Source organism: Schistocerca gregaria, chromosome 2 (assembly GCF_023897955.1).
Source record: "Schistocerca gregaria isolate iqSchGreg1 chromosome 2, iqSchGreg1.2, whole genome shotgun sequence".
NCBI classification, from domain to species: domain Eukaryota; kingdom Metazoa; phylum Arthropoda; class Insecta; order Orthoptera; family Acrididae; genus Schistocerca; species Schistocerca gregaria.
The window spans coordinates 761,494,518-761,509,768 of NC_064921.1; the positions used below are offsets into that span (position 1 = coordinate 761,494,518).

The 15,251-nt window shown below is 39.2% G+C and overlaps 1 protein-coding gene across 2 annotated transcripts in view; it reads right to left on the reverse strand.

The window, feature by feature from the left end:
* The window catches only part of LOC126334972 (uncharacterized), a 138,680-nt gene that overhangs the window by 85,693 nt on the left and 37,736 nt on the right, over nt 1-15,251 (reverse strand). For both annotated transcript variants that reach the window (XM_049997760.1, XM_049997761.1), the window contains exon 2: nt 10,478-13,358. In XM_049997760.1, coding sequence (XP_049853717.1) covers nt 10,478-13,358 — 2,881 coding nt within the window. The remainder of the gene's footprint in view (nt 1-10,477; nt 13,359-15,251) is intronic.

A 15,251-nucleotide genomic window follows, 5' to 3' on the forward strand; every position in this document is an offset into this window, starting at 1 on the left:
GTAGAGGAGGGGAATGGGGAGGTGGGGGGGGGGGGCAGGAGAAGAAGACAGACAGGAGAAGATGGACAGAGAAAGTGTGTAGGAAGTGGTGTTCTTGGAGAGGGGGATGGAGAAGATAGATGGAGACAGGATAAAGGAGGTGACAGACAGAGAGAGAGGAGGAGGTGTACAAAGAGAGGCAGAAGGAGGAGTTTGAAAGAGAGAGGGGAGAGGAGAAGGAGATACAGGAGAGAGGTGGAATGTGTAGAAGGGTAGTGTGCAGATGGAAAAAAAATGGGAGGAGGAAGAGAATGACACAGAGGGATGGAAAATGATATGGAAAGACAGAGGGGAGAGGAGATATAGAAAGAGAGAATGGAGCAGGATATGAAAAAAGAGGGGGGGGGGGGGAGAGAATAGGAGTAGATAGATGAATAGAGGTGGAAGGAGGAGGTGGCCAAAGAGATTTGGTGGGGGGGGGGGGGGGGGTTGGGAGGAAGGGGTTGGCACAGGATGATGGAGGAAGTGTTTGTTATAGAGTTGGGAAGGAAGAGATGGGCTGACAATGGGAATAGAATCAGCCTCCCTTACTGACCTGCTTTGAATGATAGTCTACACATCATGCACAAGAAACAGATACAGAGCTCCCAATGTGTAAGCTGCTTTTCGTGACAGGCTTATTGTTTTTGAGTAGTATGTGCCTGATTTGGCAATTAGCTTTGCTGGGCAACCTGCAAGTCAGGGGCAAAAATACTGTTTTCAAGTCATCGATACATAGGTGCCCTGCACAACAAACCTATTGTACGGATAGTATCAGCCAGCTTTATAAACTTGTTTTATAGGAGCTACACGAAACAACTGGGCATAGCCTGGTGAAGGCTGAGATGGGGATGGGATGGAGGAGGGGATGGGCAGAGAGTGGAAGGAGGAGGGGATGGAGAGGGATAAAGGGGGGCAGACAGAGAGAAGGGATAGGGGAGGATGGGTAGGAAGAGGGTGCAGGGAGAGCTGGATAGGGAAAGACGTCAGGAATAGATGAATAGGGAGAGGTTTGGAAGAGGAAATGGGTAGAGAGAGAGGATGGAGAAGAAGACTGATAAAGAGAGATAGGACAGAGGAGGAAATGAGTAGAGGGGGGAGGAGATGGAAAGAGAGTGGGGACGTGAGTGGATGAACAATGATATGGGGAAAGAAGGGTAAGACAGAGAGGGAGGGAGGGGGGATGGCTAGGTAGAGGGGGAGAAGGAGATGGATAGGACGAGCAAGCATGAGGAATGTACAGAGAGACTGTAGCAGGAGGAGATGAACAGAAGATTGTCATTAGGAGAAAATGGAAATAGGGATATGGGGCAGGAGGAGATGAACACACAGGGAGAGTGGGAGCAGGAGGAGGTGCACAGAGAAATGGGGATGGAAGAGATGAGCAGACATGTAGTGAGGATACAAAGAAGTGGCAGGAGGTGATGAACAGACAGGGAGAATTATGACAGAAGGCAGACAGATAGAGTGGGGACAAGAGGAGACCAGCGAAGGAGGGATGAGAATGGGAATCCTTATCATAAAATTCATCATTAATTTGATCCATGGAACAAGTAAATAACTAACTGCACAATAATGCGTGTTTTTGCCTATTTATGTGCAATACATTGCATAGTCTATACTGACAGCAAGCCCTGCACTGCATCAAATCCCTGTAGATTGTAGTGAATTTTTACATAAATCATCCATGAACAGCTTCATGGAGTTTCCAACATTATCAAATAAATTATTTATTTGCCATCCCTTCTCTTCCTATGGCAATAAGAAACTCAAAAGTAGTGATGAACTGCTTGGGAAGTATTCCTCCTATTACCTTGTAAGAGGAAATTGACAAAAATCTCATACACAATCGTAGTCAGGGCTTCAAGTACCTCTCATGGAGTCCTGAGATGAAGGAAATTCTACCCAGCCCCATCAAAAAGAGTACTCTAACATCCACACAATTCCATATTAATCCTGCTCCCTTTCCTGAAGCATAGCTCATTCTCCTGTGGATGACCTAGGTGTTAAGACCTGTTCTTGGGTGAACTACTATCGTCAAATTGTAACTACATAAGGACTCAATCATCGAATTGTTGAACAGGCTGCACATCATGACACCAATACAGCTGCTTCAGTATACATTTTTTTTTCCAGCACTAGCCACTCTGAACAATGTAGATGGAAGCCCATCACATTCTCTGTCCTCACTATCCCCCTTACCATATATCACCAATAATCCTTTCTCAGTCCCAATCCTTACCACTTCCCTTAGCTTCACTTCTTACCTACTACCATTCTCCACACAACTTTCCTCCCACCAACCAATAACACTAAGAAAATAAATAAATAACTAATACCCACTTCCTCAGTTTTATGACTATCCCCATTTTCAGTTCTCATTTTGTAATTGCCCCTCAGAGCCACCTGTCTCCCTCCTCTGTCATGCCTGTCATTACTGTCCCACACTGTTCTTGACATGTTAATATTACTCCCTCCCAGTTACTACATGTCTCTCACACCTGTGACAGCCTAAGTAATTATTCACATCCAGTATTGTTGCATACATGGTTGGGTGGGTGTGAATAAACGAGAAAATGAGTGGTAGCTTGATTGCTAGTTATGTCATTGAGCTGTTATGTGTTTCTATGTTCCATACATCAACTACCTAAATTTTTATTTATTGTTTCCATTTCAGAAATTGTTACTGCAAAACAATGTATGTCACGTGGTCCCATCACCTAACATCACATAAAGATCTAAGCATTTATTTTTCCTTTCTATACAGGTCTTTGTCTGTTCCAGGATCAAAAGCATTCTATGAAAGGTGCAGTCCTACAACGTAACCTGCTGTCACAGCAACTATAATCTCTGAAACCATTTGCAGTTCGTAAAATTCACTTTAAATGAGGCAAGTATCAGCTGTTACGCAAGAATGGAGATAACTGTCATACCCGAAATTATCTGAGTACACAACAGATTGCTACTTCTTTGCATATTTGAAGTTTATGAAAATATCACTGATAACTGCAGGATGCTGAGGAAGCACACCTGGCAAAGAATTAGGAAACATCACACTAAACAATGTGTAGCACTGCCTCATGCATTGATAACGGTCTGGATTCAAAAAGGCAGTGTGTCCAAAAGAGCTATCAACTTCGGTGATGTTGAGTTCTACATTTTTCCCACTGTTTCAAACACTCCCCGACATTTTCTATTAGATTAATATCAAGCAATTTAGCTGGCCAGCTGATGTACAGTAGGGAGCCTGAGTGTTCATCAAACCAAGCTCATATGATGTGTGATCAAAAAGTAATGGGAATTTTTTAATTTTGTGGGCATCATACACCTGATTTTCAAAACAAACAAAAATTATCTTGTTGGTATACATGTTCCTAATGTATGTTTGCATTTCCAGCTGTTTTCAATATTTAGTTAATTGTTGGCATTTGGTAAGGTTATACATGTGTTCAAGTCCTCAAGAAATTTTTTCTTTTGAAAAAGATGGATCAAAGATATAATTTGCATAAGCTTCGATGGCCAGAGTCAATTGACATGAAGGTTTCTGAGTATCGTACTGCACGATAATGTAAAAAACTATGTTGGAGGAACTAGCGTTTTGACCTCCTCCTGAGTCTCTAACGCAGAAGAAGGCCTCCAGGATGGCTACTCAGACTTGTAAAAAATAAACATAAAAATAAATAAATAAAAATAAAAAAAATTCTCTGAGAATTACAAGTGTGAGATGGAAGACACTGCCAAGAAGCTCCTGATAAATTAATAGTGAGCACGGGAGGGGGGAGGGTGTGGCAGGTGGGCATACTGCAACATTGACTTTTCTTTCCCTTCAGCTGAGCTATATACCAGCCACAAGCAGTAGTTTAACTGCTGTTTTTAAACATAGATATCCATATAATCAACGCACTTTGAGATATTAAGTACTTTAAGAATTATGATTTACAAAACTGAATACAATCCTGTTTGAATTCTAGGTTAAAAATGCAAGATTCCCTGGGATTTTATGAAATTCTTGAAATTCCCTGATCTTTTCCTGATTTTTTCCCACATAAAATGTAATTCCCTGAGAAACTGAGGTTTTCCAGAAGAATTACCACACTGGACTGTAACTGTGGCCAAAACACTGCTTTCGCCAGCAGAGTTTTTTAACCCTTAAGCGGTCACGCAGCTTTTTGTAACATTAATAGTCATGCGGAGTGTTGCTAACACCCCAAATAAAAGTGGTTATAATGATATTGTTGTGCAGCATATCACTGATATGAATATGTTTACTCCACAAATGGCTATGTAGAATGTTATCTCCCGGTACATTATCATTTTATTTAGTATTACTTTAGTATTAAACTGGGTGATTTGAAACATATCCAGTAATTCCCATTTTCTTACAATATTTTGTTTAATTATTTATTTCTGTTATTCTTTATACTGTATTATAAGTATAAGACATTATACATGTAACTAAACATTTGTTCAGTCAACTCATGCAAACATTTTATGAAATGAGTCACTGTCACTGGCTGCAAGGGGTGCGTTGTCGTAACACTTTTCACACACATTTCTCATGTGCTTTATACAAATAACTTTTAAATGTCGAGCATAGTGTGATTTAAATTTTATATCTTTACTCTGAGGGCAAACTGTGCAGTGCCTGGGCTTAAGTATTCTTTGTTCAGAAGGTGGTGCATTGTTGCCGTCTTCAATTCCCGCCATTTTAGTGGCTTTCCGTCTAACTTGTTTAGGCAGGGAGTGAGTGGCTGCTCTCTTGCACACTATGGGATTTACTAATGACCTCCTGACATCACGTAAAAACATTCTTCGGGAAATCTTCTAATTGTTATTATTTGTGAATATGATGAAAGTGTTAATGCGAGCAATGTCAATCATTCGGAAAAATAGGGCAAAGTGGCCAGCATCTAGTTTTTCTTGAGGCTGAATAAGTAGCATCTAGTTTTTCTTGAGGTTGAATAAGTAGCACACATTTCATCTATAGTGTCCACACCTGTTTTGGTCTTATTGTACACTGCTATAATTTCTGGTTTCTTTTCCTCCACAGTATTAGTGTCAATGGCACTGTCATGATGCAAAGATGAAAGGAAAATAACGTTTTTGCTCTTCTTTGGCACATATGGAACTATGGTGATATCCTTTCTGAATCCAAAAAGGCTACTTCTAAGTTCACAACCTCTCATGCAAACAAAGTCTGGAGGGAGCTACCTCTTATTCTTTTCAAGAGTTCCTACTACTGTAAGTTTCTGTTTCAGGAGCTCTTCAGCCAGTGGTATGGAACAAATCCAGTTGTCTAGTTTCACATTCTGTCCTCTACCTTCGATAGGCCATACAAGTTTATTTACTACCTCCTTAGGCGAGTTTGACAGTGAAAAGGGACCCTCTGGCTGTTTCCCAACATAGATTTCCATCCCCAAAGTATACCATGTTCTTGCATCATATAATGTGAAAATTTTCAAACCATATTTAACAGGCTTGCTTGGTATATACTGTCGGAAACTGCATTTGCCTCAAAATGCGACCAGTTGTTCATCCATTGTCATATATTCAGTCTTAGTATAATCACTGACACAGTTTGGTGTGAATAATTCAAACACTTTTCTGAACATAGCTAGGTGATCAAGTTCTCTATGCTGTGGTCTGCCTCGAACATCATCGAATCTCAAACAATGGAACATGAAACAAAAGTGCCCTCAACTCATTGTTGAATGAAATATTGCAATTCCACAACCATTTCTGTCCCATAAGTCTTCCAGATTTTAGTGCCCTGCCCTGTAATGCCCAGCCAATAGCAACAGACCCAGCAGAGATTCGATCTCTTCCTCTTTTGTTGGTTTGGCATCACGGTCTCTTGTGAAATTTGATGCAATGTGTTGTATGTAAATATTTGTGCACCGTGTAATCGCTGTAATTATTATGTCATATATATATATAAAACAGTCCACAGCTGTCTGTTTCCTCTTCTTCTCCTTCAAAATTTTCGCCTAAGACCTCTTTCAGAAGCTTCTGCACTCTTTCTTGTTCTATTTTGTAATAATCCATATCTGTCTTAACCACACAGAGCTACAAAATATAAGTATCTGCTACGGAACAAAACTATGCGCTTTCTCACAGCACTGCAACGTAAAGAGTCAGGCGGGGTGCCGACAACACCCCAATGCACATTGTTGTGTATTTTCTTGGAACTTGTGCTTCCATTGTAGATTCTATTGTTACCCAAAACTTTCATGTCATGTCCTAGAAAGGTACCAAAGAACATGATGTTATACTTCTATCCATTATGTAAACGATTTTGATGACTGGGGTGTTCTAAACACCCTGCACGACCGCTTAAGGGTTAAATGATGAAGTGGTATGATATTTCAGATAACTTTTATGTCCCTGTATCAACGAATTTGCATCATATTTGTCTTGAATAATGGAATACAGTGCAGCACCGCTTTTGAAATGTTGACTATGGCTTTTGGCAAATCTACTATGAGTAAGACAAGAATTTGCAAGTGGTATAAACATTTCAAAGAGGTTCGCGAATATGTTGGAAACGACGACAGCCTCGCATGTCAATTACTGACAACAAAATGGAAGAAGTAAAGAAAATGGTTCTGGAAAATCACCAAACATACAGTTTGTTGATGGTGTCAGCATATACTCTGTCTGATGCCAAGCAACTTCTTTGAATGTTTTGGGCATGAAATGAGTAGGAGCAAAGTTTGTTTCCAAATTGTTGAATTTCAGTTAAAAATGACCTGGCATAGACATCACTTACAAATTTCTGAATGGATTCGATGATGATCCAGAACCTATAAAAAAGGTTATAACAGGTGATGAGACATGAGTGTATGGGTGTGACATCAAAAACAAGACCCAATCACCCCAATGGAAATTGCCTGGAAAGCCAAGATCGAAAAAAAATTCTACAAGTTTGATCATATGTGAAGGTTGTTCTCACTGTTTTCTTTGATTACAATGAGGTAATGCACAATGGATTCCTGCCTTATGGTGGTATAGACAATAATATGGAATACTACCTGGAAGTTCTGTGTTGTTTGTGTGAAGCAATCCAAAAGAAACAGACAATTTCCACCACTAGTGAAAATTGCATACTAGTGAAAATTGCATCAGGCTTTTGGCAAAAAACAAAACCATTATGTTGCTTCAGCCACAGATCTTGCCAGAAATGGCCCCCTTTGACTTCTTTCTATTCCAGAAACTGAAGAGTTGTTTTGCCACCACTGATGAGAAAAAAACTGAATTGATAAAGAAGCTCAACACCATAATGAAAAGTGAGTTCGAGAAGTGCTCCCAAGTTTGGAAAAACCCTGGGACAAGCGTACATATCTTAGGGGATTACTTTGAAGGGGACAAAGTATATGTCGATGAATAAATAAAGATTCTTTAAGCAAAAAAAAATTCATTACTCTATCAATCAAAGGACCTGTTCTCAGAAAGTCTAGTTCTTTTGCGGCTAGCTCTTCCTAGTAATTTACTTTTATATTCCCAGAATGAGATTTTCACTCTGTAGTGGAGTGTGTTCTGCTGGCAGATTAAAACTTTAGGTGGAGCAGGCCTCGAACTCAGGACCTTTACCACCCATGGGCAAGTGCTCTACCAACTGAGCTACCCAAGCACGACTCGTAACCCATCCCCACAGCTTCACTTTTCTGTTGGCATTTAGAATAGATTCCAGATAGTTCATGTTTATACTGCACATGAAAGCCAATTCCTGCACAGTAAACAACCCACTCCAAACACAAAGTGGTGTCATTTGTGGAAATGATTAAACCAAAGTAGTAGTGTCTACCAACAAGGTCATTTGACTAGAATACAAATGCGGTGCTGAGATCCATAAGGGCCTAAAACACATCATTATTTATCCCACGTTTGAGTGAATACCAGAGAAACCAGTGATACAGCTTTACGTGAATTTTCATATGTACAATGTGGGCCTACAGCACAGCTACACCTGACTCACCATAAGATCAACAGATTTCAGAAGCATGAATAAATGCTACAGTCTCACAAATGACAGTAATGTGCTTTAGGCCCTTATGATTCTCAGCACCTCAAATGGATTATTGTATGATAAAATCCATAACTTAACCAGTATAACTCATTCAGTAACCCACAAAATAGGCTTACTATCAGTACAACTTTAACATATGCTGAAGTCCGATCTAATTTTACTACAGTATATAGTGAGTGAATTAGCATATCTGTGCTATCATCTAACAGGCTTTATAAAGAGCGAAAGGGGAAAAAAGTCTGCCGCAGTGTGCTACCACCTCTTGGCACTGACATAACATGTAGTTGGGTGGCAAGGGCTAGCTGTACACACTGTGAACCATGCACATTGTTTATCAAATCCATATGTATTTGTCCCATAAGGAAATTACATCATGTGAGTTGTGCATGCACAAATCCTTAAAGTGTGCTTGCGACCCTGATGCCAAGTTTCAAGGAGTCTAGAGGAGCAGTAGCACTGTAAATTTAAGTGCCATATCTTTCAGATTGCAGCATCTATGGTAAGTTTAACAGCATTCAAAGAAAAATAACTGATAAATCTGCAAGGTGTCAAAAGTCTGGGTGTTCACGTGCTCTTACAAAGCAGCCACCACTGATCCACAGAATATTGCAGGCTCAATCTCTGGCATGAACTAAACTCTTTCCACACTGCAATTTGAACATGTCATTGGATCACTGGTGCACTAGATGGTCACTGGTGCACTGGATGCCATGCATCATTTGGAAAGAGATAAAATAATGTTTTTCGGAGCATGCTATAGGCACCCAGTCACCTACTGTCCAGTTTCTGTTGTTTCACCTACTAGAAACATGAAATAGTGAGCAATGGCCTTTTGTAAGGCAACTGCCTAGAATGTGCACAGAATTCAGTTTCCTTTACAATGTTCACTAGAAAATAGGTTGATATGAACCTGCATTCGCTGACAGCACGAATTCCTATGCAGTTTGAAATCGACTGTCACTAACAATGTGGGAAACTAGTCTCTGGTCCCTGTAGGTTGGATCTTTTTATGTCCAATGTTCTCACACTCTCTTACATGGCTGCGGGTCACATTGTACATTTTGTGTTGATACACCAACAAACTAAGCAACATCATTCACAGCATGGTCATGGGGACATCCAAACATAACAGCTGTTTTTTAATAACATGCTCATCTCACTGTGCTGATTCCATGCAACCAACTGGTACATACAAATGACTCCACTGCCAATTAGTGGTGGAAGGTCATATGACTGCCTGGTAGCAATTCTACAATGTCTTATAACTCCTAAGTGACAATAGTACTCTTTTACAGGTATGACTAAAATGTACCCCAGTTTTTGTTTTGGTTTCAGGGCGCAAAAAAATGTACTCCAGTGAGATTAGAAACATCAGTGTTGACAAATATTTCCAATCACCAGTTATTCGACAAATGACTGTGCCTGAAATTTTGTCTTATAAGCCAACAACTTGTTTGGTCATGGCTTGAATTGAGTTTATACCATTTAATATTATTTCTAATCCTCTCTGAGTAGTGTTCAATTGCCCAAAAAATATGTCTAATTCTGAATGGGGGGTGGGGAATAAACCCCTCTCCCCCATCTATCTTACTTAATGTTTAACTTATTTTTTTCTTTAAACCCTCTGTGCAGAATGCTTAATGATACCTATTCTCTCTGACATTTTCTCCATGAAATGGTTTCATGGATTGCACTGGACTGGTGAAGTGTAGTAAAAATGTTTTGTACACCTCTGCAAAGGTCTATAAAATATCACAATTTATATAAAGACCTATCAGTTGATTAAAATTGGGTGAACAGGATAAAAGGGGGATCCAGTACTTCTGAAACTAATGTTCCTTCTTTGGAAAGTAAAAATTAAGGTGTGAGGGAGAGGATGAGGAATAAAGTGCAAGTTATAGAAAAATATATAAAAATCTTACTACTAGAATTATATCACAACACATATATTTTTAAATCAATGGATAATTCCAGGGAGGGTGTAATTATGTACACAGAGTTGCTGGACTGACTGAAACTCCCCCCCCCCCCCCCCTCCTCTATATATGTGTGTGTGTGTGTGTGTGTGTGTGTGTGTGTGTGTGTGTGTGTGTGTGTGTGTGTGTGAGAGAGAGAGAGAGAGAGAGAGAGAGAGAGAGAGAGAGAGAGAGAGAGAGAGAGAGAGGGAGGGGGGGAGGGGGCGAGAGAGAGAGGGAGGAAGGGAGAGAGAGAGATTCTCAAAATTTTTGACACTTTTATCTCTAATCATATGCTTAGAATTTTTTCTAGTTTGGATTTTTAAGTACTTATATCCATATTGTAAAAATACCACAAACTAAAAATGGTTCAGATATATTAAATAAATTAGGTATAATGTTCTTAGTGAATATTTCACACTATGTGAAGTTGAAAGCATCAACTAGATATATGAGAAAATGTACAACTATGTTTTACCTTAACTTCAAGAAAGTCTCCCATACTCAGATCACCCAGTTGGTTTGCTATGTCACCAGTCAGGAGGACTGGAATGTCTTGCTTCCTTATCTTTATTGCAAGTAAGGCAGTATTTGGTGCGAGTGCAATTACATGGCTTCCATATAATGCATTTGCTGCCAATGTGTTGAGGGCATCTGAAGTTGCCTCTAACAAATGAGAAATTTCTGCTGCTTTTGGCGGGGTACTATTTCCACACCACACACACCATGCAACGAACTTCTTATACCCTGAACAGCTGGCAACACACTTCATTTCCATCCCAGCTTGCACACAATCTGCTGAGATTCCAATGAAACTTTCAGTAAGAAATTCTGCTTCTGAATCATCTCCCAGACAGAGCACGCCTCTGTTGTCTGTCATCAGAGCCACCACACGACACACAACACCTACGTAATGTAGTTTCTTGCAGTTGGTTAAATACTTCATGGCATTTTTCAGGTTCTCACTGGCACAGTGGACTTTCTCAGTTGGACAAGATCTAAAGGTTTCTCTGTTTGCTGATACATCTGTAATTTTTTTCTGAGATGAATCTAAGAAATTATTAAATTTATTTTCATCTCCATGGATTTTATAACCAGAATTTTTGTATGTGGTAAACTCACCCCTTTTAGATTCATCTCCATTACCTGAGTTCTTTTTGCTTTGATCCTGTTCTTTGGTTCTGTCTGTACTGTCTTTGTGCTGCAAAACATTATGTGTTTTCCTATCACTGATTACTTTGATCTCAGAATTCACAGGAGAACAATGAGTGCTATTAGGTAAATAATCAGAATTAAATATTGATACATCATTTTCTTCTGGCTCTTCATCAGCCCAGCTGAACTTTTGTGGGATATTTTCATTATTCAAAGACACAGGACCATTTTCTAAATCTCTGAAATCTGAAAACTGCTGATGTTTCTCTGATGAAGACTCCCAAATAGATGTTACACCAGTGTAGTTTTTGAGTTGTTCACTTGCCCAATTTAAATTTCCAGGTTTGTTTTCGATATTCATAGGCATAACAACATTTTCAGACACATTGTTACTGGCACAACTACTATTTCCAAGAGTGATACACTGTGTAGTATTTATTTCGAACTGTTCTGTTCCCAAATTATCTTCACCTTCATCATTTTGATTATCCTTAACTTTAGCACAGAAAATTAGTTCATCATTATCTCTGTTCTCACTATCATTAATAAATGAGTTTTTGCATCCTGTTGATAAATCAGCAGCTATGCTGGAGTCAGTCTGCATATTCTGTGCAATCTCATTTAGTTCAATAATCTCAGCTTCTTGAGTGTTTTCTTCATTACTATGGAGCCATTCTGCAACACTGCCATTAATGTATGAATTTTTACAGTCTATCGATAAATCATCAGGTATGCTAGAGTCTGTTTGCATATTTTGTGTAGTCTCATTTGTTTTAATAATGTCAACTTCCCCAGTGTTTTCCTTATTTCCATGTAACCATTCAGCAGCATTATCATTAATAATTGAGTTTTTGCAGAATGTTGGTAAATCGTCAGTTATGCTGGAGTCTATCTGCATGTTCTGTGTAATTTCATTTAGTTTAATAATAGCATATTCTTGAGTGTTTTCTCCTATTCCTTGAGACCATTCTGCAGCAATTTCAATGGCAGTTTTGTTTTTAACATTTACTATTTCCACTGCAGCTCGATAGTCTCTGTACGCCTTTTCCAGAAACATTCCTGCTTTTCTTAATTTACAGTCATCAGACACCATATAAATATTCTCATTTATTTCCATTTTTAATGGGAGCCAAGCACGCTGAGCAAAATAGAATTCTTCTGCATTTTTTGCAGGCCTAACTTGGAAGAAAGCTATATCTGTAAGATCCATATAATCATCAATGCAACTATCCCCACTGAGTGGTTCATCATTCTCTTGTAGACTTAGCTTTTCAACCTCTATGATAACGTATGCTCTCTTTCTTCCAACTGTTGTTAAAAGAAGTGCTGCATTAGGTGGTGAAAGTTCAACTACTATTCCAGTGTAAGTTACTGCTTTGCGCAGTTTGGCTACAGAACAAGCTTTGGGAACACAAGCACTAAATATGTCAACTGGTGAAGGTTTCGTTCCACTCCAGATACATGTTGCCATAAAAATATCAGTATCATTCTGTAGTCTCCTTGCGTTGCAATGTAGTAACATCCTTAATTGCACATAATCTGCTATGTCTCTGTTCTCATCACATTTCTGGTTATTGATATAAAGAAAATGAATACTGAAAATTATGTTAAGACTCAAATTCTCTGCTTGAACTGCTAATACTGCATCTTTACTGTTCAATATATGGATCACTCTTCCTGAAACGTCTGTCAACTGATGTCTCAAGTTGTTAGGTGGCAGATGTAGTTCATTTGAAAAGTTTAATGTTGTCTGTTTAAACACAAGGCTGAGTGAGATTTTAAGTTGAGGCAAAATACTCTGAATATCCCAGTATGTCGGTGAGGTACTACAGTGAGGTCTCTCACCAACCCATACCTTAGGTGCAAAGTATAGTCGATCAAAAGTAATGTCTTCCATTTTATTCTTGAGCGATGGGAGAAATACAATCCTTTTGGCATCAAGTGACACCATATATGAAGTATATCTCAAATATGACAGAATTTCTGAATATTTTCTTTCATTAGTGCCACAAATATATAAATCTTTCAGGAAAAATAAAGCATACGCACAGGTATGTCCATTAACATATGTCTGAATAAGACCTTCTCTTTCACTAAGCATGAGAACTATTTGTCCCTTGCAATTGTACACCATATCCGAGAAAACTGAACTAACTGAGGACTCCATTATACTCAAGGTGTCCAACAGCTTCTCACTAAATGTCCTGAAACAAAAAATGTTGATACATTAAAATGTAAATATTTTTAGATAAGTAAATGAGAGAAAATTAAAAAATTATGCTAACTATGAAAAAAAGAGGTAACAACAGAGAAATATCAAGCTATTAACTGTTACAACAGGATGTAAGTAAATAAGTCTGTCAAAATAAGTTTTACTTCCTAAGCACACACTTTTGTCCATATTAAACATACCGACAAACAACAGTACTTTCAATATTATGAAAAGGATAGATTGCTACTCATCATATAGTGGGTATGTTGAGTCGCAGATAAGCACAACAAAAAAACTGTCAATAAAGTAAGCTGTCACCTAAAAGGCCTTCTTCCGAATTAAGCACAACACACACACACACACACACACACACACACACACACACACACACAAACCCACTGTCTTCAGCTGCCCAGGCCAGACTCAGTCTCGATAACCAAAGACAGTAGTCATGTGTGTGCGAGTTGCGTTTTTGTGTGTGTGTGTGTGTGTGTGTGTGTGTGTGTGTGTGTGTGTGTGTGTGTGTGTGTTTTATGTCCAATTTGGAAGAAGGCATTTTGGGCAACAGCTTACCTGTTTGCCAGTTTTTTTGTTGTGCCTATCTGTGACTCAACATCTTCATTATGCACATAGCAAAATTTGCTTGACAGCCTCGATGTTGTGCCTCTCTGTGACTCAACATCTCCACTATATACAAAATAAAATGTCTTCCCTGTACATGAATATATGTAAAGGACATACAAATACATTTTGTAGACACATGGATGATGAAATGTGGAAGTTTGGGCCTGACCGTGAGTCATGCTTGGATAGTAAAACTGTAAGCCAACTACTCATGGTAAGTGGAAAATCTGGATTAGAGTTCCAGTGTGGCACAAATTTTCACTGTTGTCATTCCATTATACAGCTGATCATTGTCCATACTCGCAACTGTGAATACGCTTAACCTATCTCTGCTATATGGTGATACTTTTCATAATATTATGTAACTGGATGGAAATCTATTCACTGCACAGCAGCAGGAGAACACATAAATAAAAGAAGTTTTTACTTATGCAAGCTTTTGGAGCCAGTGGCTCCTACTTCCAGCAGAAGGGTTGAAGGGGAAAGAAGAGGGGTGAGGGGAAAGGAACTGGAGAGGTTTCGGAAAAGGAGCAGAGTTCGGAAAAGTCACCCAGGTCTCAGGTCACAGGAGACTTACTAGACAGGATGATAAGGAAAGACTGGTTGTTGGGGACTACACCAGATGAGATTTGAAAATCTGAGAGATTAAAGGTTGAAGACGGGGTAATATGCAAGACAGAGATTATTGTGCAAACATTTTGGTTGAGTTAATAAGAGAGAAAAGCTAAGTGCATTGTATGTAACAGAGGTGGGAAGGGGATGGCGAAAAGTAGACATGTCAGAAAGTGAAAGATCTTGAGAACAAAGCAGAGTGAAGAAAGAAGTAATTAATCTGAACAAACTCTGAGACAGAAGAAATTAGCATAAAATAATGCAAGGTTGGTGGTGAGAACCAAGGACATGTTGCAGCACAGAACAGCAAAGTTCCGAGAAACTGGGGAAAAATCCAGATGGCACGAGTGGTGGGACAGGCACACAGGTCATTTCATAATATTGTCATTATTCGATCCTGAATTTTCCATTGGTCAGCAGACGGTTGTCATCCTTCCCGTATCAAGCATTCCCTCCCATACTGGCTTGGCATTCAGGGCAAACTCATTCATTCAGCTGCAAATTCTTAATAGCAACACACCACCTTTGTCACCTTAGCCTTCCCTGCACACAATTATCCCACCAGACTAGTTCAAAGCAGATTTCCTGGGCCATCAAGTCCAAAAAAACAACTTGGGAACACTTATTAGTTTCTTGGATTTTTGCACAC